This window comes from Anser cygnoides, chromosome 18 (assembly GCF_040182565.1).
Source record: "Anser cygnoides isolate HZ-2024a breed goose chromosome 18, Taihu_goose_T2T_genome, whole genome shotgun sequence".
Taxonomy (NCBI): Eukaryota; Metazoa; Chordata; class Aves; order Anseriformes; family Anatidae; genus Anser; species Anser cygnoides.
Genome location: NC_089890.1, coordinates 7,519,662 through 7,547,374, shown reverse-complemented (window position 1 = coordinate 7,547,374; position 27,713 = coordinate 7,519,662). Strand labels below are relative to the sequence as shown.

General features: G+C 41.5%; 1 protein-coding gene across 1 annotated transcript; it reads right to left on the bottom strand.

Moving 5' to 3' along the window:
• Positions 1-4,845: 4,845 nt before the first annotated feature.
• Positions 4,846-27,707, bottom strand: RPA1 (replication protein A1). The gene is made up of 17 exons (XM_048067959.2): positions 27,554-27,707; positions 27,147-27,194; positions 26,580-26,658; positions 25,888-25,996; positions 24,991-25,079; positions 20,300-20,386; positions 19,057-19,189; positions 18,079-18,181; positions 16,889-16,957; positions 16,552-16,744; positions 15,261-15,400; positions 13,507-13,655; positions 12,161-12,293; positions 10,958-11,134; positions 9,572-9,679; positions 6,218-6,304; positions 4,846-5,866 (listed from the first exon to the last, which is right to left on the bottom strand). The coding sequence occupies exons 1-17, from the start codon at positions 27,665-27,667 to the stop codon at positions 5,759-5,761; spliced, it is 1,926 nt and encodes a 641-aa protein (XP_047923916.2). The 5' UTR covers positions 27,668-27,707; the 3' UTR covers positions 4,846-5,758.
• Between the last annotated feature and the right edge of the window lie 6 nt (positions 27,708-27,713).

Sequence of the window (27,713 nt, the reverse complement as noted above, 5' to 3'; positions counted from 1 at the left end):
CAGGAGACGCGCCGAGGCTCCAGGAGGAGGGCGGCCACGAGGATAAGGATGCAGTGGGATGGGACAGGAGCATGCAGTGCCCATGCAGGACGGAGAGGAGATGAGACCTTGCTGCTGCAACCCTGAAGGGCCACCCAGGACAAAACCAGGCATCACCTGCAGCCTAAACCAGGATATGTGCTCCCCAAGCACACCCCTTCTCACAAAGGGATGCTTTAAAAACAAATGGGTTACCCAAAACCCTCTGAGATGGCCCTTGGGTTTCCCACGCTTTCTTCTCTCCCTACCGTTAGCAAGTCAGGAGCTCCTCCTGTAATTTTACTTGCAAAAATAAAGGGAAATAAAGGGAAAAAGTCTGGTTTCCCAGCTGTGAGAAAGAGCACCGCGCACATTAACACCACGGCTTAGCGCCGAAACCTAATACAATAGGCAGAAAAGCTAAACGCTGAACATTTTAGTTCCCCACAGATAAATGAAAGCCTTACAGTCAGCAAGAAGAACAGCAGCCTTCTAGCTTGTGGCAAGCAGAAAGTGGGATTGAATCATTACTTGAAGAAGAACGTGTTTCAATTTCTATAAATAAAAACCTGCAAGGCACATTGCCAAAGAAGCGCAAGTCAATATAGCTTTTCTATATGCGCTGTCAAACTTTACTTTTAGACAGTATATTAATTACATAGTCAATAATTGTGGGTTTCATTAGTGTATTAAATACCTCAATCAATAATATTTATCCTTCTCAGAGACAGTCTTCACCAAAAAAAAGGGAGGAGTATTTTTTGATCCTGCAGTTCAAAAAGTCAGTGCAGCATACCAGCAAGGCTCTAATGGAAAACATAAAACACCGGGAACGGACAAAAATCGGATTATTACTCTTATTTTTCAGCCTTTTGTACGATAAGCCATGAGGGAATTCCAAGAGCGAAAGTGATGGCCAAAAAAATTAGATTTCTTTCTCTTAATTGCCCAACAGTGATGTCAGAGTGGACATGACAAATGTTCGCGTCCGTCCTTTCTAGATCAGACAAGAACTGCACGGCAGCCGAGGTCTGCTCAGCCAACTTGCTGAGGGCAAGCTCTGAGCAAAGAACTCCCCCCCGGAACATCCGCAGCCCGTCGTGTACTGAAGTGCAGCCTTCTCGGTGCCCTCTTCCGAACCAGGACCATCCCAGGCCAACAGCATCCTTCTGAAAGGTACCGGAGCAGCAAGGACTTTCCCCGGGCTCACCCAAGATGAACACTGTGGCACCAAACATCAGGCAATAGGAAGAATTCAGGAGGATTTTTTTTTTAAGCTGTATTAAAATACTACCCATAGGTCCCTTTAAAGGGCAAGGAGCTTGCATCGAATTTAAAAAAAAAAATGCCTTTGGAAGTATCCAGTTTATTTTAAATAACTCACAAGAACAGTAATATACAAGGATGGGAAAAGGGAAGTACTACGAGCAGCCTGGGAACACTCCCATAGGCATGCTTTTGGCATGGCAGAGAGGCTGAATTTAACAACAAATCAATGCACTATAAACAGGAAAAAAAAAATCTAAAAACAAACAACACCCCATCCCCAAACACAGACACCTAACTATTCAAATAAAATAAACAGAAAAATGCATAACAGTCCTCACGGAAGATCCATCTGGTGATTCAAACCACCTTTTTTTTTTTTTAGATGTGTATGAATGAAATGTAAAAATGTAAACACGAGAAACAGACTCGAAAACCGAGACAAGGTCTCTGGGCCTCTTTGTATCCTCACAGATAATATAGTAAAGAGAATTTCCACTCCCTGTAATAAGGTTAGCAGTATTTACTGCACGACTTCAATAGTTATAACACATCGTATGTTACAGACCACTCCCTCCCCAAACAGGCTTTTGGGGCAGTTTGCTGTCAGAAGCCTGCTCCGTTGCACATTTCCATGACCATCGTGCACAAGAGAGAGAAAATCCCTGTTTCTCCCTCCCACCTTAACCAGCAGGGGTTTCTCGAAGGGCGACCGCCTCCAGCGGGCGAGAGGGACCAGGGCGAGGGAGATGGGCACGGTGGCTGCTCTTCGCAAGGGCCAGCCAAAACCAACCAAGAAAGGGCAAAGGGAAAAGATGACGAAAGAGGACGTGGAGGGAAAGTATGTCCTTCCTCCCCCCCTCAAGATGTTATGCCGTATCTTTGGGCAGCACATGCAAATATCACGGAGTATTAAGAATCAAAACATCAGACTCATCAACTTCCACTCTCACACCCGTTGCACTAAAAGGACAATCCTACCGTGCTGGAACACGGAGCCCACACATACACTCATCCAAGCTGCCAGGCGTAGCATACACAGCGTAAAGCAACGACCTACCAGAAACACGGAGTGTGTTTGCTGCAGATCAGTGCAAGAAGACCGTTTGTTTTTCACAACAGCTCCTCGAATATATTACTGCTCAAGGCTTTATTTTGGGGAAACGAAAAAAAAAAAAAAACAACAACACACAAAACCAATGCGTCTTAAAAATAAGATCTGACTCAAGTGCAATCTCCCCTCCAGAGACTCATAAGGGTCACCAAGAATTAATTTTAAATTGATGTGCAGTGAAAACAGTTAAATCATAACTGGGAATCAACACAAGCAGCCAAATGCCCGTACACAGCACAACAGCAAAGGATGCTCCAAATCTTCCCTCAGCCACCCCGACCTCGGTGTTCTCATCCGACTGCCCTTGCACCTGCTTGAAACCAGCAACCGCCCAGCTTCGTCTTTGCTTTGTACATTTAGTGTAAAGCATTAGGAGCCACGGGACTCTTGGCTGCACAGTTAGGAGGTATTCCAGCATCCTTTCACTCGAGCAAATACACCTTTGGCCATCCCGTGCAGGTGAGGGCACTCAGCGATAACCCAGACACAAGCAGGGGAGATTTACGATGCAGGGAAGGAAAAGCCAGACTCATTTGCCAGTAATCCTAATTAGCATCATGAGCCCACTGTCTTCTCTTTAATTGGCACCAGCAAAAGAGCCTGGAGCTCTCTAAGAGTCCCCTTTTCCCCTGCCCCCCGTTAGCAGCTGCGCTGACACCAGGGTTTGGGTAACAGCGGCCGCTCGGCAATGAGCTGGGATGCGAGGACGAGGACCTGGACCTGGCTGCACCTTTCCTGCCCTCCCTCCTGGCCCAGAGGCTGCTGCAGAACCTCGCTCCCTTTGGGCGGACAAACTTCTCCTTAACCATTTCCCTTCCACGGCTCGAGCCCGCGACCAGGGGAAGGAAGTGAGGTAGCCAAGATCTACATATATGTTTTATATAAGCCATATCCCCCTCCCGGGAGTCATTCTGCTAAATTAGCTCTTCCAGGCCCCTCCTAAAAAAGCTCTTCGTTCTCCTACTCAGTGTATAGTCCTCCTCTGTATTCGCCCCAGCTGAGATTCTTTTTTGCCTCTATATGCAGACCAGAACCGTACATTGCATTCGAGATGAGATCTCACACCAGAGGCTTATATAATCCTATCGTACTTGTATAGCTACACTAGAAATACCTTGCCTTACATAGCTTGATGTTTTTATCATATACTAGCTGATTAAAGCATGATTAAAACCCTCCAACTCTTCAGTCACTAATGAGCACCCACTTTATAGCAGGTTTTTTTTTTATTAGTCCTCAAATAAATGACTTTTCACACCAACTGTTGAAGTTGATTTTCTGTTCCAGTTCTCAAGGTCACTCGGCTCTTCCTGACACCTTAATACTCCCGAATATTGATACCTGCCATCTCTGGTGCTCTGGCTGACGGCACAGTAAAGCCGGTGCTAGGGATGTGCAGCCAGTCCCTCGGGGAGAACGAGCTGCCCCAGCAGAGGCAGGTGTGCGACATCGTCTCATAAAGCTGCACTGCCAGCAAATACGTGCTAACACAGATGCTCGTAAAAATACCCGGTGTACACGGGCCTGAGACTTCGAAATAGCCTCGAGGAGCATTTTGCTCTCGGTCCCCTCATCTGGGAAAGTGGGGACACAGGAAGGGAGGAGCAGAACTAGAAGACTGGTTAGCAGAGTGGAAAGATAGATTATCACCGCTAACCTACCATTTGTCAGTCCGGAACCGTGCTGAAGACTGTAATTTTCTAGTCAATGCTTTATAAGCAAGGTCAGAGGGAACAAATACTTCAATAAAAAATTCAAGGCATCAGCAGAAGAACCCAGTCATGATCCTCAGGATCCAAAAAAGAAGGGGCTGTTTGTGCAATTAATGGGCCCAGGATAATGTCCTTCACGTCCATCAATGGAAGTGGCATTTACAGTTCCTAAACATAAAGACTTAAAGATGACAAACAGGAAACCAGGGCACCACATGAATACGTGAAGAAGCAGTGCTCTACAGTGCAAAATAAATAAATAAAATTTCAGGTTTGCTACCAGAGACCCACTGCAGTATTGCCTGGATGCTTGGAGCTGTGCAGCAAATGCCAAGCTGTGAGCTGCAGCCAGGGAACACATAATTAATGTGATTAGGAGCACACAGAGCTAGCATGCTCTGCTGACTGAAAAGCCCAGTAGCATAATTACTGTTTTCTGTACTAGCTCTATGTCTGAACAAATCTCAAAGCCTGGTTAGTTTTAGACTGCTGTGTAAACGTCAATAAAAATCCCAGAAGTGCCAGCTCATCAGCATTCTCAGGCACAGAAATGGTGAAAATATCACTGCATTTCCATGCTGTTAACATCAGGCAAAGAAGTCTCCATTCTTCACTCTAACCTTAGAGTTTGTAATAAGGTAACATCTCCCCCAAGTGAATGCTTATTATGAAAGCTAATTAATTGCTTTCCAGTAATGAGAAGTCTTTGGTGTTCAAAGAAAGCAAAATTCACTATACAGGAATTAAACAGTGTTTATTCAAACAAAGCTCCCCCCTTGAAAGACCTTTTTTCTGATTAACATCATTACAAATAAAACCAAAGAAAGTGAACATACAGACATACAAAATATATACGGGCAGGAAAAGTGCGCTAAAATCAGTCAAAAACCTATAGTATTAATTGAAGTGAAAACTAAAGCAATGCTTTGTAGTTGCCTAGATTTCCCTGGGGGATGGAGAGTCAATGCTTATCTGCCTTCCTCAGAAGAGACAATTTTGATTAATATCAGACCCATCTGACTCAGTCTATTAAACCCTGAAGGAAGGATATTCTTCAGATATAAGAGATATGTCTTTGATTAATAATTCTACCATATTGCCATTCCAAGCATTAACAACTGCATGGCACCTGTGGAAAAAGGAAGCCTTTGAATTCTACAGAAAAGAACTAACTTGCGCTAACAGACCTGTTCGCCTTCGTCCACGTCCGAAAGCTGTATGATGCTCTTCCTCCTACCCTTTGCTGAACAAGTCCAAGTGCCACGGTTGTCACTACTTCCTTGCAAAGACGACACAGTGTTTATATAATTCAGCTTTACGTACAGAGAGAAAGCAAAGTTACTTCAGACATTCTGAATGCGTTGTCTAAAGATACTGACAATCTGTCTAGAGAATCCTCTTTAGCACTGTCACAGTTTAATAGACCACAGCGGTCTACAGCATCATGGCCGTTTCAGTGCACTCTTAGTCACCAGGGACGTATCTTCAGAGAAATGAATTAAATCACTTAGCCCACTACACTGGACTACGATGCATGGTATAACTAATGCCAAATTGTCATACATGGGGTAAGGAAAAAGTCAGTGTAACATCCTCTCTTCGAGTTTTTCCTGCAAGTTTTAGCTTTGATGAATTAGCAGCAGCCCTCTCATCCCAGCTGAGCATTTCTCCTGATGTTTGCGATCAACCTCTTGCTGTATTCTCTGTAGTTTACGGGTTTGACATCCATTGCTGTAGCCTTAATACGGGATTCATCCTGTGAAAGAGAAAAATGGCATGCAAAGAGTGCTCAGCAAAAGAATGCTCAGTTCTAACCTCCTTCTGCCCTCCCTGTTCTTGGTACCAGGGTTAGCTAGGCGAGCAAACTTGACTCCCAGAGCAGCTACACTCTTTTCATTTGGAACAAGCCAGACTTGAGGAACCTGAGAGGGAGCAGCTTTAAAGGCAGTCCCCTCCTTCAGTGACCAAGGCTGACAGTATTTGCTGTGAGCAAGTACCTTAGGAAACTTCTCCACACAAACATAAGAGGATGAAGCCATCTCTTACGGAGAGAAGTCAAACTGTAAAAGCCATATGCTACGTTATTTGCATTTTGGAGGATACTTACGTTGTAAGTCTCCAGTTTTACTCTGATCCTGAACTCATACGTGTTGAAGTTGGCATTTTGGAAGACTTCTTCAAATGCCTGCTCATTCTGTGAGAAGAACAAAAGACAGACATCAGCTGCAGTCACCCAAGGTTCTGGTAGTACCAGGAATTTTCAGAACAGTTCATCTCTTGCTGATGTTGGCAAAATATTGGAACTAACTGGATCATGCATGCAGACCTGAATTTTCCATCAAATTTTAGATGCCAAAACAATAGCTTAAAGTTTTTGAGAGAAGATGTAGTTCAGAGTGAAAAATCTTTTTAGCAACCTAAACAAAACAATGTATAGCTGCAGTGAGCCCGCAGCCAGACATACCGAATAAAAACATTATAAATCTGCGTAAGATTCTCTCATGCAGCTTAACGGGCTATTTCTGATGTTCTGCAACAATCAGACACTGACAGAGTTAACTACTTGCCTATTAATTGTCTTATTAGGCATTCAGCTCCTCTGCTTATACATCAAGGTTGTATGCATTCTTCACATCCTGACAGACCTATTTAAGAGGACGCTCCATAAAAAGTGGATGCATGTTTTGAAAGTGCTTTTATAACCACTAGAAGACCATGTCACATTTACAGCATAAGCTACTTCTAATTACCATATGAATACTAAACATAATCATCATTTATTTCAGACAATTTGTCAAAACAGTAGAAAAGAATTAGACAAGTTGTGAAGACCATGGAAAAAGTTTATTTTTGTAAAAACGCATTATAAAATCTTCGCTGACATTCCACCAAAATCCTGCTGCCCCATGGTGATACAGGCATGCAATTATCATCACATCTCTCTACCAAATGCACTTGACTTGATCAGTCAGTCCAGAAGGAGACAGAGCATCTGGTCCAGAACTGAACCCACCTCAGTTTCACTCACATCCCAAGTATGAAAACTGCTGGTTTTAAAGCGTGCGGCACTCTTTTACGCTACGGGGCGATTCTTCTAAGGTTTAGGAAGGTACAACAAATGAAGGAGAACATGGGTAGCCAGCTGCAGACTGCAACATTTCGGCATATGCTTCCTGAATATTGAAAACCCTTTCCTGTGACCATCATATGGATTAGAGGATGAGAAAGCTCACTTTATGAAGTGTTTGGCTCCTGTTTCCACCTCTGCCACAGACTACACGGACCATTAGTGAGCGGAAAACGCTGTTAGCACACCAGTCACTGCTACCCTGCATTACCTCCTTTCATAACAAGTACGGCAGAGAAGGAGATGAAAGACCTTGCACGCACATCTATGCTTAGCACGGCACGGCTGTACGTGGACTCAATACACCCTGTAAGCAGTTGACTTCCACCAACTTCACAGGGCACTGGATGAGGTCTTCTGAGAAAAAACACTAAGATAAGCTTGCTGAAAATGCATCGAGTACCGTTTTTAAAGCTCATAAAAGTGTCAAATCAAAGCCAATTTCTCCTGGAACACAAAGCATTCCTGCTCAAGGGCTCATTCCATATTATGCTCCATTTTCTATCCCTGGCCATTTCCATTAGACAGCTCTTCAGAAGACATTACATGTTTGTATTGTTACATAGGATCTGCTGTCTCTCCTTCCCCTCTCTCTTCAGCATTAGAAGCGACTAAGAAATTTTGTTTGAACTCTAGCAGAGATTAAGCATGACTGAACTAAGAAAATATTGACAAGTTAAGAACGTCTGAAAATGGAAATTCAGAAGTGTAGGCACATCTAATTAGAATGCCATAGCAATACATCTGCCTACAGAGCAGAGGTGTCCAGCCTTCAGGATACCACAAAAGTTTTAGCATCTAAGAACCGCAAGCTTTGTGCCACTTACCTTACAGAATAGAAGTGCAGGAAATTTCCAAACACCATTCCTGTACGTAAATTACAGGAAAGCTAGCCCCACTTCGCAGAAATGGATGAGGGCTACAACAGTGTCTCAGGACAATCAGGATTACAGCCTCAAGAATCCCTTCTGGCTCATTTCCTCCCACAGCCAAGCAATAGGTTAACCAACATCTGGAATATCTATGGAGCCCTAATATCAATCATACTATAGCCTTAGCCTGGAAGCACAGCAGTGTTCATATACAATTCAAGAACTTAATCTGTTTTCCACATCATTACGAAATAAAACCACACAGATTTTATATAGTAGACAACTAAAAGCAAGAAGAGATTATTTTGGTAGGAAGAAAGGAAAATGCAGCAGAGAAGCACAGAGACAGAGGGAAGAAAATACTGTCTGTTAGTGTTTAATGGCTTACAGCCACCTTAAAAACTGTTCTAATCTGCCAAAGAAAGATTACTTAAGCATCTCTGCAAATGACCTATTTTAAAAGTCATAGTTTTTGTATTGTCCACGAAGTTTCTGGTAATACTTGGTGAAAAAAAGAGCCTTCAAGGGAGGGCAAACACACATTAGTTCAAAAAAGCTTCCTGCCTACTTACAAAGATACATACAAAGCGTTCTGGAACTTTTTGGTTTTGTAAACAATTTTTTGGAACACATGAGAAATAACGCTGTTAGTATTCATGGCTAAAACAGTTTTTCACATATCCTTCCAATCTAGGTACAATGATAAAACAGCCTGTCCTTTCAACTGTAGTCAATGTGTTAAAGCTGTCAATAGCACTACAACCTTGAGGGCTGACAAGCAGCCAGCTGTCCCTCAAGGTCCAGGTGATAAGGACAGGCTGATCTTCAGTTTAAGAGTCAAAAGAGCTCAGAGGTAGACAGACTGACTGGGGGAGCAAACTATGGGGAAAACCAGGCAAACCTCTGTTCTCCAGGCAGATGGCCCATGGAAAATAATCCTGAGAAGAGCAAAGTCCCTGCCAAGAACTTCAGACTACAGAGAACCAATGATTTGTGAACTTGCAAAAGATTCTGAAGCCCAACATCTGGAGGAAATCTCTGGCCACCAGACCGCTGAGTTGGCCCATCAGCTCAGAGAACGGGCAAGATCATGCTCTTGTCAGATGAAATAGAATATCCCTTTCTTTCACATAGGCCTTTCAAATTTGTTTTAATAATACTTTCAATTTCTGCTGAAACTACGTGAACATAATCCAATGCCCTTGCTGTATCTCTTGACTTAGGAGTGCTCTGTGTGTGCACATAGGGATGAGACCACACTCTCTGCTGGATCAGCACTCATATTCTGCAGGTATGTTGCATCTTTCTCCATGTTTCCTTTTAAGTCAATGTCACAAGAATATTTCCTTACCGGTACGATAAGAAAAAGCAGGAAATTTGAGGGCCGCTTAACAACGAGATGTATAAAATACAGATCAACTTCGAGACATTTACTAAAGACTTAATAAGCTAGCTGACTGACCTTTTCCTTCAGTTCTCCCAGGAGAGCAGCACTTTGCCCAAGAATGAATTCTGCTGTATCTTGGAAGCAAGTCACCCACTGATACTCTAGACAGTCTGCAATGGTCACCTAAATCAACAAAAACAAACAAATAAACAAAGCAAACAAAAATAATATCCTCCAGTTGCCTAATATTTAAGTACAACAGTATGAGAGAGATTTATTTCACAGTTAAAAAGCCTTATGCACCATCGGTACTTTCCATAACCCGAGCTGAAGACAATGACATATTATTTTACTTTTTAAAAGACCTCCATAGAACGTCACAGTCATTTAAAGTAAGTTAATATCAATAGTACACTGTTTACTATTATGATCTTGTTGGTCTTTTCCTGTGACACAATGATGTATATTCAGTTCCTTTCCTCTGCCACTGATGGGCTGTGAACAAGAGCAGGTAGCTCAGAATGGCAGCAGCCAAGGGTGACACCAGCAAGACTGCAGCCTGCATTTACTTAGTACAGACATGAGAACCTGAGCATAAATACGTGTGCTGTGCTATGAGACAACTACCAAAACGTTCAAGGACAAGACAGAGCAGTAAACAGATCAAGCACTAGCCTCGTATATGAGGCTGCTATTGACAATTTGGAATGTGAAAATAGGAGACAAACTCTTCTGAAGGCCACGATTGTAACTTTAGTATTGCCTTTATATTCTCTGAGAAGGGCTCTGCTATGTTAAGTAGTGCGTGTGTTCCTAGAAGTTATCTGCTAGAAATTATTCAGAAGCAGTGTATGTTTTAGTGAGATTGCAGGGATAGTTCCCCTTTCTCTGCATGCCCACCTGGCACAGCATTTCTAAGAAGCAGCTACAACTCTAATTTATAATGTAAAACAGAAAAAGGTTCAATGCTTATGGGATAAGCGGGCATCACAATAATCCTCAGACAGCTCTCTGAAGCCTGCTCCATTAAAGCATGAGACAGAACAATACCTACAAAAAAATGTACTAAATATAGGTAGCAGCTGTAAAAGTGCAATTACTGCTCTCCAGAAATGCCATTTTACTTCAGTTTATCTTCACTACTGAAGAGGCGTAGGCCATCTGTACTCTGCACTGCATAGTACACTTGGAAACCAGAATCAACTCAGCTAGCATCAACTTTTTGGCAAAGAGAAAAGCTTTTAATTGGAGCACTAGGAAAACAAACTGCTAATCAGCTCAATGAAACATTCCTCACCTAGGTACAGCATACAAGCCATTTAAATATCCTCTAATCCATAGGCACTTTATAGACAGACAAACAGCACTCTAAGACCCCGTTGTCTCAAAACATTTCAACTTGGACTGTCCGGGGAAAGCAGTCAACGAGAAGCACTGGTCTCCTCTAGTCCACGTACTTACCAGAAGCATCATGCGGTACTTGAAATTGGGGAATTCACGATCACACTTTTCACAACGATACAGTCCATTCTGTTGGTCTATCACTTTCTTATTGCAATCCTGAGAGGGACAGGCCTGGTACATACAGTTCTCTTTGCGCAGATGTACTACTGTGCCCACACAGCTAAAATAATCCGCCTAGGAGAGTGAGTGTGCAACATTAGCCTCAAAACACTCAAATGTTTTCCAATTCTGAATTAACTACAAAGCAAGGCACCCATACTTGGATATTTAAGATTAGAAAGCTTAACAGCTATGGATTATTGGGAAACTGTAAATCAACCCCTCTGTTGCAATCATTTCCAGGTTTCCATTATGTTAAACAAAGTCTCTACAGCAAGATTATTTTGTGTTTCCATTGCGGGAAACTCTGATTGCTAGGTTTTCTTCAGATAAAGCATATTTGCTTTTCCATTGTGTCCGTTCAAATCTCTACTTTTTCACAGGATTAAGATTCTGCACTTTCCTGTGCTTCTTTTGGGAGTCAGTACAAAAACCAGAAAGCCTACTGTGTAGTATTGCAGATAAGCGTTTGATTAAACTATAGCCCACAGAACAAAAATACCCACTCGCCACGGAAAAATAATCATCCTAATGGTTTAAGACCACAGTCAAGCCTTTCAACAGATCAACAGAGGTTGATTAAGAAGCATGTGCAAGAAATGTCACAGAAAACAGCTGAATTACAGGTAAAGTTTTGTCCTTAGATAAAAGTTCTTCTGCATCCTGAAAGGCTTAGCACTTAAGTTTGAAAAACAAAAATGTTTTTAAACAAGTCAAGGAGCAGTTTAAGCCTAGAGAGGCTACTGAACTGGAATGCCAGAGCGGTGAGTCTTATTCCTAGCTTTTCTACTGAACAAGCGTGCACCCTTGAAAACCACTTCCTCTTAATGCACCTGTTCCTCCTGTAATACTTCGTGCTATTTATATGTTTGCAAAGATGCAAATATCTTTGGGGTAGACTATTTTTTACTATTTACGCAAGGCTTAGAATTCTCTTGCAAACAAAGGATCATGTTGCAACATCAGCAATGAACTTGGATTCTGCTCTTAAAAAACAGTTACAGAGTAAGCACATATTGCTCAACAACGTGACAGTCCCAATAAGCTTTTTGTTACCCCCTCTCCAATACACAATGCTTGCATTCAGCTGCCATGCTCTACCTTATCTCCTTGTCCCAAGTTCTCAGCTTTGGCTTCAAACAAAGTTTTCCAGTTGGTGTTCACCCCAGATGCTGATCCACCTCTTACATCAGAGATCGAGGAGCATTCCAGAAGCTGCCCCTCGGAGTCAAACCTGGAACCACAAAGATGCGCTTCTATTTTTGGGTAGCAGACCATGCAGACTTATCAAAAGCTTACGTTTAGTTTCATGTACTTAATACGTGAGGGATTTTTTTTTCTTTTGTAAAAATCAATGATTGCAAAGGAAACAATTACAGTAATTTGTGTATATTGCAAACAAAAATAGCATTTCAGAATAAGTTAATACTCTGACTTAATTAGCACTGTATTTTATAAACCCACAAAAGGAGGACAGCTTTGTTCTATATAACTGCAATTTGTTTGCCAGCTAGTGGTCAAACCACGCACTGCACGCTTCTTTAAGGCAGGCAGATAACAAGATTTAAGGGCATCAAGATATTTCCATAATTAAAATTAAATTACACGGTACCATTATCTTTGCAGCAGCTTCAAAAGAAAAAAGCAAATAGCATTGAACAAATTATGCCTCCTGTGTTAAAGTAAGAAAGCACTCCTTTTCAGAAAAAGATTGTACTATCATCCCATTCCGGCGTTTTTTGTGATTTAAGAAACACACCAAAAGGACTCAGAAACTGAGCATAATTAAAATATGACAGCAATAGCTAAGACCCACAATCAATTTCATCTTCAACAACCCTCTGAAGTACTGAAGCACTGCTCAATCTGACAAATGGAGAATGCTAACACAAACGTTTTATCCGCGTTTGAAGGATTTAGCCAGAACGCGAACCCAGGATTCACAAAACCCGATGCTGTAGGGACTTCACCCCATTAGCACATACACCACGTCTCACTGTGCTAGTAGCTACAGCGGACAATTTAGCAACTACCTACACCAGAAGCAGTAATGAAGCACTAAGAAGTCATTTTGTTTTCCTGACAACAGCAAAACTATCCGAAACTATTTTGCTATCTGAAAAATATCTGATAAGGAAGAGACACTGTAAGAAGTCAACAGTTCCTCCAGTACATACTAACAGAGTATGCATCAGATTCCATAAAGTGGAAAAACCCTACTATAAATAAATAAATAAATACTGTTCTCTCAGCTAGTCACTCAAAGTAGAGTTGGTCAAAGTCTGATTTCATGCTGCCTTGCAAGGCTTTGGGTCAGCACGCACTACTCCTATGGAACCCATACTGTCTGCTCCCCTTCCTCAGTACTTTACAGGCTGCTCAAATATAGACAATAAAATGAATACTTCACAGCAGGCTGAAATGAATCAACACAAACACAGTCATACCATCCTCGAAGCTTAAAAGCCTCTGGGGTATCAGGGTTGACGACAACTGTACTCGACGACAGGACAGAAAGGCTTCTACCACCAAAATCAGAGACTCGGGCTCCTCTGATGGCTACCACAGGTTGTCTAGAACCATCAAACGTCTCAGCCTGCGTGTACAGAAAAAAAAAGAAAGAGTAAGCACACTACAATAGAGATACTGAACTTCTGGTCATAATTCATGGATCATGACAAAAGACAAGATCTAAATCAAACTATCTTACCATATTTGGGAGGTATGGTTTTCAAAAAATATCACTAGAAATTTATGAAAAGGCAGCTAACAATCCTAATACTCCATTTCTTGGGTAACTGGAGAAACTCTATATTGATGCTGAAGCTGTTCGGAGAAAATGGATTAGTCTCCTTTAGGAGCTTTACACAAGGATTTTAAAAACAGAGATGGGTTATGGGAATGGAGGTTTCTCCGAACAGAGGTTATTTGGTCAGATCCCACTCTTTGGGACATCGAAGAGCTCACTTGGCTTAACTGAGCCAATCACGTCTCTTCTACTACAGCATAGGAAGTAAAAGCATAGGTATACTGACCAAACACTTTTTCTCAACTTTCCATTTTCTGTTTTTAATCTCATAAAGCTGCTTTAATGCTGTCCAGTTGCCATCAGTTTGCTATCTGAGTAAAGTCTGACACTAACAAAGAACCTCTTGGCACTAGAGAGGCTTTGAAAGGTATAGATTTTCAGGACCCCACACCACTTAACGAGCAAGGAGAGGATCATGTGCTTAAAGACCACAAATGAGCTACAGTTAGCAGAAGCATTCACTGTATCCATGGGATACAAAAAGAACACACAACAGCTTGGCAGTTAGGGCAATGACTGTTATTGGGCAGATATGGATTCTAACCCTAAGTGCACCAGCTGCAGGCTGTAAGTCACTTCCCCTCAATGCTTGGTGTTATCTCTACAAGTGAAAAGACTTTGTAAAATGCAGATCTCGCTGATCTCTTGAGAGTTACACAAAAAATTCATCACTAGTAACCTCTCCTGTAACAAGCTGGTTCAACCTCAAAACTTTGTGATACTGAACTTCAGTTGACTTCATTTACATCGGCAGAGGGTTAACGTTTAGCCACCTACTTGATCATTTAGCCATAAAGCACTGCCGCCAAGCTGGCAGGATCACTCCCGTTTTATAGACCAGAATATAAATCCCTAAGAATCTACACTATCCTTTTGACAAATGACTTTGTTTTCCAGTGGTAAAGGACCAGTTTACTACAACCACACAATCTTTCAATTCCAAAACTCTGACATTTTAAACTCTTAGTCTGAGATACAGCCTTTCAACCCCCTAGTTAAGCAGCGATTTATGCAAGGTAACAAGTATCCCACCCTAAGAATAAAATTCATCTCAAACGAGACAGCCGTAGCCATCAGGCTTTCTGATAATCAAACTACAATTCGTATTCTTTTCTAAACCAGAAGCCTGTTATCTACAGTCTTTGGGCTTGAGACATAATGTCTGCAGTTGTTCAGAACACATTAGTCAGATCATGTCAGCAGTTTGTCAGAAAAAGGTTAAGAACATCACACCTGAATGAAACCAGACAGTCTTTCACCTTCTTTCTGCCCCGATCCTCAAACACCCAGGACTCTGTCTCAGTGCTATGCCCATCTCAGATGACAACAGCGTGCATTTCCTCACCCTACACAAAGGAACGTTTGCTTAAGAACAGGTAAGAGAGCACATACCTCATTTCCCCATAGCGTAGCTGTCACCAGTTTCCCTGATGTATCCATCAGATGCACATTCCTCTTTGATACCTCCCTATTGCTAGCTTTCACTGTAATTTTAGTGACATCTTCATAGCTCTTACAGATTCCAATTACATCTGAAAAAGAGTTACAATTTAGTTAGAGATGCTCAAGGGTCACAATTGGGGAATACAAGACCGCAAGAGAAGAATTCATTCCTAGTGACAGATTTTTACCTTGTAATATCCTAGCTCCCTATTCAAATCAAATCTGATACGGAAATTAAGTGTATTATGGCAGGAATGCTCTACTACAAAATTCTTCAGTGCTTTAATTTTGTTGACAAATTCATTAAGATATTCAAAAATTCAAGCCTCACCACATTAGAAATCTCTTTCCATCACACTCTGCCAAAGTGCGATCACTTTCAGCTCCTGATCCTTGCTGGTTAAGAAGTCTCTCAAGCGAGGGGTTTCAAAATGACAGCCACAAACAAGCAACCAGCTAGTGCCCTCGCTGCAGCCCCCTAGGCCATAAGCTGCAACTTGAATAAGTTTTGGGGGTTGGACCAGATGACCTCTAGAGGTCCCTTCCAACACAAAACATCCAGCGAGTCCTGGGAAGTCGCATGTTTGGGCAGTAAGAGCTAATGCCATGCCCTTTGAACTCCCTGACATTATTCCTTTTTGAACATGACAGATCTACCTTTAAAATTCCTAGCTGAATGCCTCTGAATCACATGCATCTTGTGCCTGTGAAACCTGAGAACCCTCGCCCCCACCCAGCCTCTGATTTTTCCGGAGTACTCTGCCCAACAAATTACAGAAAAACAAACCTCCAATACTTCACAAAGCAAGCCAAAACAGTCATGCAACTTGGACTTGGATTCACTGAATTATGCCAAAATCACTACAGAGATAATTAGATAGTGAAAGCAAGCAAGATCATGGAAGGTATGAAACACACACGTGCTGAGCAAGGACATTTTTCCTTCAACCCTTTTCTGTGGAAAACAACAATCATACTACAATAAACAAGTATCGTTTACTGCCTTTAGTTTGAAGCACAAGTTTGCAGAGAAATCATTACACATTGTTAGCAGAATAGGATAAAGACTGCTTAACAGTATAATTGCCCAAGGCATTTTTAATGGCAACCACCACTGGCTAACTTCACCCAAAAGATCAAAACAGTCAAAGCATTGTATTGCTCACTGCCTCCCCCAGCATTCACGACAAAAATAAAATTTCAAAGCCTTATAGCTTGCCATTTCGCTACTTAGACTGACCGACAATTGAGTCTTTGGGTGTGTTCTCCAACTCGGAGATGGATACAAACTCAAACTGAACAGATGGAAGATGCTGGGCATCATCACAGGGCACAACTGAAGTCTCATTAGTGAATGTAATCTCATAGTCATTCTTAACAGCTGTATATTGCTTGTTAGCAGTCTTCAAATTGCCTTTGGTAAAATAATATACCTAGAGGAGAAAGCAATGAAACAGAGGATATTATCGGAAGTCAGACAGAGAAAATGGATTGTGTTCACCTTTAAAAATCCTTGCTATGCTGAAGCTCCTCTTTTCTAGCTCATGTCAGTCCATGAAAGCACAATACTACTGTACCTTGTTCAGTTCAATGAGAGGAAAGAACTTGTCTGCTTGATCATTGAACGCAGTAGCTCTAATCTCACCCTGGAGAAAAACAGGAGAGTTGGTAAGAACTGAAATTCAGCATGAAAATTAATAAGTAAATAAATAAAGCCTTCACATTGTTAAGTGGCATCAGTTCTACAGACACAGTGTGGGTTGCAAGGCTAGCTCCAGGCATTTGAGAAAAAAAACACCATTCTCCTCAGATTTGTAGCTCTAGCTAGAACAACATATTCTACACCTGACCATCACATCTCACATTCAAGTCTCATTCGCATCTCTGGAGCTCCAGAACAAAATGCAAAAGAATTGCCATCATATGCACACCTTTGAACAGGTACTCCTAAAACTGGCATTAATTGCCATTCGAGGAAAGAAAAAGTTCAAATAGATCACCTAGCTCGACAAGTTAGCACACAGGTATATTGTGGTACTTCCTACTCATACATGATGTCAAGTCCTTAAGTTACAATTAATTGCAATTATAAACTCAATAGATAAATTTAAAAACAAAACAAAAAAAAAGAGTACTAACAGTATGCAGAGAAAACAAATGGCTGGTGACAACACGTTACATTATTAACCTCACATTTTATACTAAATATAATCTTGCAGAATCTTGTTTTCATGACAGAAGGCTGTAATTTGATAAGAGGTTTGATAAACTGCGAGTTTAGTTAGATTAACCAGATACCATTCCCCAAACAAACCACAGATGAAATTTCCTAGTATTACAATAATTTATACTCTGATTTCCTCACGAAAATGAAAGCTTATAACTTGGAGGCAATGCTCCTCTCACTCCTTGTTTTGTAACATGTAACTAAGCAAAGATGAGATCTCATTCTCAATCCAAAGGAAAGCATGATAAACCTAAGTATTAGGTTGTCAGTTTCCCTAAACAACCGTATTTTGAGGCTGCAGAGATTGAGTCACACAGTATAGACTTTGATGAAAAATAATCAGTAATGCCATACATTTAAGACTTCATTCTGGATAAGAACTGGATCACTGATGCTCAAGTTAATGAATATACGAATATGAACTTCAGTCGTCATAAAAAAACATTTTCTGTAATACACTTTATTTCCTCTATTCTGTCTTTATAAAGGGTTCATCAGCATCTGGCATACATTATCTTTTTCTCAACATATAACACTTACACTTTCATCAACTAGCTCTATAGAAAAGAGCTTTCCTTCCCCGCGGGAGTTGCTCCATGTGCGGATCTGGCCTTTTTGGGTAACACGAGCGCAAATGGTCCACCTGAAATTGTGCAAGAAAAAAAAAAGTTCTACGTCCTCTTTCATATTTTTCTTCTTCATTTTTAAAAGAGATTGAATTTACCAACCCTAGGAACTGGAACGTCACTATTTAAAAGCCAGAATTCTTCCACTGCACCTCAGCAACTCTACCTGCCTTTCTGCTGCTTTCTATTTTAATGGCCTCGACCATTAAAGGCAGAAAGTTGTATAGAAAGCAACAACAAAGCCAAGCATAAAACATCTAGTACGATATAGCAGCAAACAATCCTTCTGCACAGAAGCAGGCCTCAAATCTTTTACTTTTTAGGGTACATTTCTCATAGAGCAGTTTGCCTGTTCTGAATAGCCACGTTAGAACTCAAGAGCCCAATTATAGGATTTGCATTTAACTTAGGTAATCAAATCAGTTTGCATAACTTTAAAATGTCATTCACAAAATAATTACATCCTCATGCTTTTCAACAGAACAGTAGCTGAAGTGAATAGCTTACTGAGCTGTTTTGTCATTAACTTATCAAAAAGAAGGTCACTTTAGGAAAAAAGAGAAGTCAATTGATTTTCGACTAAAATATTAAAAACCTATCAAGCTCAGCAGGGTAACTTCACCAAGACAATGGAAAGGCAAGTCTCACATTGTCAGTGTTGATGAAAAAAAAAAGACCAAAAACCTGTACAGCTGTTTCTGTGCTGCGTGGATTTTTGTTTCGTTTCCCCGCCCTTCCTGCACCCCTCCCCAAGTTAACTGATAAAATCAAAACTTAATGAAGAACGATTTAACAGAGATTCATACATCTCAGTAAGGATGATAAAGCAAAAAGAAGTTGTTCCTTCATGCCTGTGACATTGATTAATACCTGGCAGACCATTAAAACTCACTTAGATTGGTATGGATTCAAGCTGGCAATCGGCACTACTTTAGCCTGGGATCCCCCTGGTGTCTTCATTGCGCTGGGAGCACTCGCTTTACTGAACTGGTTTGAGGGAGCGTGGTACTTTGGAGCAGGAGGCCCTTTCAGAAAAGAAAACGAATTAAAAAAAAAAAAAAAGCAAGCATGCAGAATTTCAGCCGTGTAGACAAAAGGCAGGTTAACACCAACTCATTTAAGAGCTCTGTGGTGCCCTTATAGCACCATGAAGTTTGTTGAATCACTTCTCCTGGTCACAAGTATTTTTTAGGCTGCAAACTGCCACAGAAAAGACACACTCAGACTTTTAGAGTGGAAATGGAGAAGTATCCTGAGTCTGCTAAACACAGTCTAAGTGGAAAACAACCAGTTTGCACTGTATTTTCTACAATGCAGGACATGCAGGTTTGGATCTACACCACTCAGGGGAACAACTAAGATACTGTACCCCTACAACCAAACTGTCTCCTGATGTAAGGCAATACTGCCAGTTCTAAACAGAATCTTGTTAATGTATCAATGTAGAGCTTTCATCACCAGCTTGAAATACAGGAAGGAAAAACTTGTTTTCTGCTGGAGTAAGCAAGTGTTAAAATTTAATATTTCAAAAAACCAAAATACTTAAACACCTGCATAAAGAATACAGACAAGTTGAAGCAGTACCAACAGCTAGGACTTTGACAACTTCGTTTCAAAAATAAGTCTACAGGCTGACATTTATATCAACCGCCTTTTTCAGCATCTTGCTATTCAAAATCTTGATCAAAACATTGTATTTATAGATGTACTATCGAATTAATTTCAGTCCTGCACCACCTAAACTGTTTGGCCTCAATAGCTCAGCACTGATAACACAACTTTTACTCAGCTCCACACTGTGGCCTACTTGGGTGTCCAGAGAGCACCACTTCAAGAACACAAAATTGCCTCAGACTAGATGTTCAGTTTACATTGCTTTGTCAAAGTTGCTTCCCTCTTTTTTCCTTTTTTTGTTACATCCCCCCTCCTTTCTTGGACAAGAGGAGGAAACGGGACAGATTTTCTTAATTCAAGTGTACAGTAGGCTCTTGAGATAATTCACCTTTTCAAGCTACAGGTTAGTCTAATGTAATTTCTTGTCCAACACTATTATAGAAAGGGTCTTTTTTAAGTTTAAGCTGTGGTTTTGTAGTGCACAAACAGAAACCAGAATTCCTGCCCAGGATTATTCTTACCTGCTACTGACACATTGCCATTTTGTTGCTGTGGTTTGTTGGGTGCTGCATTTGCTGCTGGAGCTGAAGAACGCTGCTGCCCCTGCCCTGGTTAATTAAATGGAAAGAGGTCATTTAGTACAGCAGGGAGCACAGTAATTAAAACTACCCTTAAGCATTTTTAAGAAGAAATAAGTTTTGTACGAAAACAAAATTTTAAACACAGAACACATGCTAAAAATCAGGTGTTATAAGGCACAGCAGCAGCAAACTATCTGTTGAACGATATTTACATGGAGGAATCCCAGTCAGATCTCTTTCCTCAAGCAACTGCTTTCTACTTGAGAAGAACTCAGGGTTGACAGTTATTTAAAAGGACAGCACTGAAGTAATCTTGACAACTTCTCATTTTTTATAGGCTTCTATTGCTCTGACAGGTAGTTTCTGCTACTACCTAACAGCAAAGATAAAAAATTGTAGAATTCCTTCTTAAAATGTGGAGAGGACCAAGAAAACACTGGATGAAGTCAAACCTGCAGTTAACGCAAGACAAAGAAAACACCTGCTATATTTTATTTCCAAAATATGAAGAAATTTAACGTGAAGGTGATGGGGTCATCATTTCCGCATTCACCAGTCCTTTCTTGGGATATGACATGCCACAGTAAGCACATATTGTATGTGTTTGTAGATTCCAGGGCTTTTACTTGCATTACACCAATGATAAATTACAAGAAAGAGGAAAGTGACATATATAGAAAAACAGTACGTTAGAAGACTAATCCATAGGTCAAAATTTTGCATTACTTGACAGAAATAATTACTTTCCTATAATATTTTGCTTCTAGATTAGTAAATACCCAACATTTTTGTCTCTTTGGACCCAACTAACTCCTTAAGCCACCAGTTTGCAGGAAGTCTTAGGCCTGCGCAGGCAAAGTCCCTCCTGATTAGGGGTGTGAACAGCAAGACAGACAGGGAAAGTGGAAAAGAAGGTGAGACTGAACCCATAATCACCACAAGGAACAGAAGCAGAGAGTCCCAGACCAGAATGGCAAGAAAGGACGGTACAGAAGCACGGTAAAGGAGCGGAATCAACACAAGGAGACCCTGACGTTGCGTAGCCTACAGAGGTAACCTTCTAGGTATCTTTAATCCAAAAAAATATTTAAGAAAATACCCAAAACAAGGTCTTTGCACAAAACCAGTCTGTTCCTCTCACTTGTCGCAGTAGCCACAGTGGTGAAACAGTGACAGGAGTCGCCCTAGCAACTGAGTGACGTCAAACAGCGATGTGCACTTACTGCAGAATCCGCTAGATGGAGAAACCGAATTTCACCCTCCTTCAGCTGCCTCACTCAGAGGACCCAGCCAGTGCTTCACCCCAAATTTGTTTTGTATGAGAGGGGAGGAAGAAAAAAAAACACACAAACAAACCACTTAAGAGAAAGTATGTCTGGGTAGGGAAAGAATTTGCAAGAAGAACAGGAATGTGCATATGAAACAGGAAGAGGCTTCCTTTTACTTCTGTTTCAAATAGTCCTAGGGAAAAAATGTTTTAATACAAAAGATAAAATAAATTTTAAAAACACACTATTAGTGTACTGGTATATTACGAAACACAAAATCATGCTTTAATGATTGCTTACCCAAAGCCTGGCGTTTCTCAGCACATTAAGAATATAACAACACATCTGTGCACGTGTTCAAACATACAAAAAGAGAAAATCTCTCCAATTTTCTTGCTTGTGGAGTCGAGGGACTGCTAAACTGACTTGTAGTGGCTGGTGGCCTACGGATCACTTAGGTTGCTCAGAAAAAATCAATTCCTCTGCTTGTTTTTTGCCGTTAATTTTTATTAGCAGAAGCTGGAAAAAAAAAAACAACCACCAAACCAAACACCCACACTTAAAATACCTGATCACATTTCTGCTACGTATATCGGGTTTGTCAAACCTAAGCTAAACTTAGCCCAATCTAATGTAAGAGCAGTACAGCAGTAGTCTTATGGTTCCAACAATTTGTTACCCAGAGGTCTTGCTATAGGACCATTATGACAGAAGGCCTGTTCCAGAACCGAGCAGCAGCCCAGGGGAGGAAGAGGAGGGAAACACACTTTGAAAAAATGCACCCCAAAAGGCGATGGTGGGAAGAGCAGAAAGAGGAGTTCAAGCAAATGTATAAGTATACAAGCATTTCAACACTGAAAGATTAATGACAGAAATTAAACATAAGTAGCAAGTAATTGTTACAGTAAGAATGAAGTCCAACATCAGAGTAATTTCAATGAGATTAATGACAGTAATAACATTACCATATAGCTTTCTACAAAGAACTAAACTGCTCAATCTTAATTTTCTATAATACTATTATGAAACGCCGCCTGAAAAGTTTTTATGGTGTGTATTACAGAGATTGCATCTCCAGCTTCCTTGTTAGTGAGATTAACCACCTACTGCTCAAGCGTAAAGTGGCAAAAGGCATCTTCTCACTCTCTGGGTCCTACTGTGGTAGGAAAGAATAGCATTAAATCCTAGGTCTAGCAATTTGAGATCTGCATTTAAAGAAAGATGAAAAGTAGGACTAAAAACTGTTTTTTTTAATGGAAAAAAAAAGTGCTCTTACATACTCATTCTGCATTAGCTGAGCATTCATCAAAAGTATCATCTCTCGATACATACACAAAAGCTTAAAGAAGCTGCAACTTCAAATATACCTCTGTCATTTTACAAAGGCTTTCATGACAAATGAGACAGCCTTACAGAGCATAAAGGATAGGTTAAGCATACCTAATCTAAACTATCACCGTCTTCCATAACTGAAGCCTTATTTAATGTCAAAAAAAAAAAGCATGAATTTTGCAGAATGTGTTAAAATAAAATATACATTGCATCAGTTTTGGCATCTCTTAACCACCTAGTGCAAGCCCATGCTTTCTGTGATCACAGACCCATAACACTTCCATCCCCAAAAGCTTTTAGATTTGAAAACTTCATTGCTGAGTACTTTTTTAAAGTCCAAAGGAACACAACTTTGATCAAAATCATTTTAATTTTACCAAAATTTATACTCTTAAGGGTGTATTTTCAACTCAGTTCTCTGAGAGGGAAGATTTCCAGTTGTTTCTAAGCAACAGTAGGACAAGAGAAGAACACCATACAGTTCACAAGAAACATGCTTGTGTATTATCACACAAGCAAGAGAAATGGGAGAAAGAGACAAAACAGTCTGCTCAATAGGTGTTCTGAAAATCCTGGTCTCTACAGCAACTGTGGGATTAAACCATAAAATCTGAGATGTCAACACATTTTTTAAACAGCAATCAGCTAAGTAACTATCAAAGGAACAAAGGATTCTTTAGGCTCATTTAACAAACGCACCTCTAATTCCCCAGGAAAAAGAACAGTTGATGAAGAAAGACATCTTTGCAACAAAAGCTAATTTCAGCTTCAGTTAATAAAGTAGATCTTTAACCAGAACGGCAGCGTACCTACCACCATTTGTCCAAAATATCTTACAGAAAGTTGTTGCCACTAGTTCTTAGCGATAAATTAATTCGATTCCAGCAGAAAAGAGACAAATGAAAAAAATCCACCGAAAAAAGCTATTTGCTATTAAATGTCAGCCATTATCTGTATGTACATCAATGTTGGAGATGTTCAAATATTTTCTTCGAGTGTTTATTATCCTCCCTCTTTTTAAGAAAGAGAACTACAAGAACTGAACATACTTTTGAACATCTCAGGGGGAAAAAAATTATACTAACCTGAAAAATGTTTGTCTGACAACTCGTAAGTCAGCACATGAAAATGAAGAATGCAGTTACTTCAGCAGTGGAAAGCAGAAGATTCACAGGAGGTCAGCTTAATGGCCACCCAAAGCATCATCATTTTTCAGATGGCAGCATAGGACCAGATGCTTAGGGAAGTCTGTATGCTGGCCATGTTTTCCTAACAGTATCTCATCTATCTACTTCGAGCAATATAAGTTTTAGTGCTTCCTGAACCTAACATTCACACAGAGGATGTATTGTTATGTTTAACAGCCTTTAATGGATTTTTTTTTTTTTATATCTAATTGCTTTTTGAACCTGTGCCAATTTTTGGCACCTAACTCATGTAGCAGCATGTTCCATAATTTAACTATACACTGTTTGGGGGTGTAGTACAGCCTTTGTTTTAAAACCACTACCTGATAATATGAGAACTAAAGAGCATCAAGTGAATGCAGAAGAGAAAAAGAAATTTGTCATTCTTTATTCATCCGCTCCGTGCCATCTTACAGTTTTATAGATCATTATTACATCTTCCTCCTGACATTTTCTTCCCAGACAGAAGAAGACCTAACTTACTTGGTTACTCATCACAAAGAGATATTGAACAGCTTTCACATACCTACTGAAACTCTACATAAAGACCACTAACATATAATAAAAACCTGTCAATGCTATCACAGAGTGTAGATACTTCTCAATGCCATTTAGAGATTGAAGCTAGAGACAAGATGCAGAGTTTATGAAAATATGAACAAACCCTACTTTGTGTTACACAAACAGAAAGGATTTTCGAGATACAGACATTAGTGCTGGAGGCATAAGAAAGCTGAACATGCTTGACTGCTTCTTTTTAAAGGCAAAGAAAGAAAGACAGCTGAAAGACTATCATAACAGATAGTGCGTTCAGATGAGCTATTTGTTCACAGAGGATACTCACCTTCGTTGTACGGCACTGGATTGCCAATATTACCACCAACCATATCAGCAGTTTTCAGAACATCTAAGTCCATCAAGATAACCACTCTCCTACAAACACAAAATAGACAATTATAAAAGACTTTCACTCTCTCTGCAAGTCTATCAGGCTGAGTATCCTTTCTGCGCAGATACCAGAAGCAACCATTAGGGGCTGATTCTTCTTACAAGGGATGTGGAAAACAAAAGCTCTCCACTGTCAGCTTGACCCTCTCATGATGTACAAATAGGCCTGAAAAAGTATCACGTTTCACCAAGGACGGCCGATGGCAGGCTGCATGGGCACACAAAAATGGGTTGAAACAGTGTTTTAAGAGTATTGAAACCATGCCAGATTTCACAAGAGAATCCGTTTCCTGCCTCAAAAGAAGTTATGTTCCCTCCAGAAAACTGTGGAATAAAAACAGATGCAGAACCTCCTATCGTGTTCTCCCAGACAGACACAGCTTTTAGATGATCGCTTCAATCAGATCACTTCTCATTTTACCATGCCTAACTTGCTTCTCTTAAAGTCTCATAACAGACCAAAGATTTTACAACACCTAAGCAACATGCAATCTTCACTGTTTCTTTACCACATCGGGTAGTTTTAAGTGAATTGAAAAAAAACAGTATGATTTAACAGTATTCCAACTGGAAGTCTTCAATTACTAAGTCACTATGCTAGGCACACGTGCACCTGCTGCAGTCACATTCTGTAAGTGCCTGCGCTGTGTATTTTCCCTCCTGCACCCTAAAGTCTTATTATTTTCAGATAATCCTAATCAAAAGGATTTGGTCTTTGCTTAGTCACCCAGGACAGAGCACCTGCTAGCACAGCTGTCCTTCTGTAGAACCATACTTGAAGAAATGTATGTACCTTCCATCTTTTAAGCTGTTGACAATGAATCTGTTAACCTGGCAAATACACTGGGCTGATAAGCGTTCCTCTTCCACGAGAGAGTTCAGCTGCGTTGCCAACATGAAGGCTGCAAAAATAGGAGAAATATGCTGAAACAATTAACTCACGCCAGCCTTAAGAGGGTCTGCCACAACTGGACACTTTTCCAGCCAGCCTACTAGCATTACATTAGACCTATAACTTGCTCAGTTAACTAGCACATAGCAAACAGTGTAACAACTAACAAGTCGCCAACACTGAACATAGACTTAATTGTATTTATTCCCCAAACTTCAGAGTGCAACAATAGAATGGCAGAATCACTTAGGTTGGAAAAGACCTCTAAAATGATCATATATTAAAGAAGTCAGAAAAAGACTAAGACAAACTACTTTAAAAACCTGCATTACAAAAACATACATAGATGTCTGTATTTTCATTGTATCCTACAGCAAGTTAATTGCTTCAACCTCACAAAGAAAGTTCCAGAGAAGGAATTTGTCTGAGCGTTAAAATGCAGCTGCACACTTCAGAGTCTGCAGTCCCCACTTACACCACATTCTCATTTAATACTTCTTTCATCACTATGCAACATGATGTCAAATCTGAAACTTCAGCACCATCAGTATCGCTCCACTTACAAAAATCTCACGGCAGCTTTTCATACTTACAGGACAGCGTGTTAACCCCGTCGCTCATCAACACTCGGTAACGTGGAGGCCCATTTCCTGTAGCAATGGCCCGTGTATTCTACAGGGAAAACACCGGATTGTTACTTCCTCCTCATTTCCTCAGAAGCCCTTCAAAAACATGAATTGACACCTTCTAGACATTAGGAGGAAATTCTTTACTGTAAGGGTGCTGAAGCACTGGAACAGGTCACCCAGGGAAAGTGTGGATGTCTCATCTCTGGAGGTGTCCAAGGCCAGGCTGGATGGGGCTCTGACAACCTGATCTAGGGGGTGGCATCCTGCCCGTAGCAGGGGGTTGGAGTTAGGTGGTCTTTAAGGTCCCTTGTATGATTAATAAGCAAAGTGAACTTGCCTACCTTGAACGCAGCTATCAACTGCACAGCTCAAATCACACAAAACCTATTACTCTAAATGACATCGAGGGCACATCAGCCACACTGGGCTCCTCCGCACAGCACTCCTGACTGCAGCACAGCCCCGCTCCACCTCCCACGTTGAAGCTGACCACCGACCCGCCAGCAGCAAGAGGCGGCCGGGAGTACTCACGATGACTTGCAGCACAGGCTTCGTGACGCTCTCCCCCTGCATGATGGCCTAGAGAGGAGAAAAAGAGAAACTCAGCGAGATGCCACCGCCACGCGAGCTTGGAGGAGGCCCCGGGGGGGGGGGGGGGTGTCCAGGGACAGGCTGGCACCAGCGGGCCCACCAGAGGCTCTCAGGGCCGGGGCCACCTCAGAGCACGGCACCGCGCCGCTCCCCTCAGCACCGGAGCCTGCACCGCGTCCCCGCCGCCCTCCCCGGGCCGCGCCCCCGGCCCCGAGCCCTCCTCGCCAGGCCTCGCACAGCCTTCGCGCCCCGCCACAACCCGAACCGGGCCCGAACCGAGCCCAGGCGGGCCCAGACACGTTCCCCCGCCCGGTCCCGGAGCGCGGGGCCGCCTCGGGGCCGCTCACCGCGATGGCGCCCTCGCTGAGCCGCACGCTCATGGTGCCGCCGCTCCCGCCGCGCTCCGCCACCGCCAAATCCTCCCGCCGCTCCGAGCCGCGCTCCCGCTTCCGGCGCGTCATGACGCCAGCAGTCCCAGCGTTCCTATTGGCTGCCCGGCCCCGTACG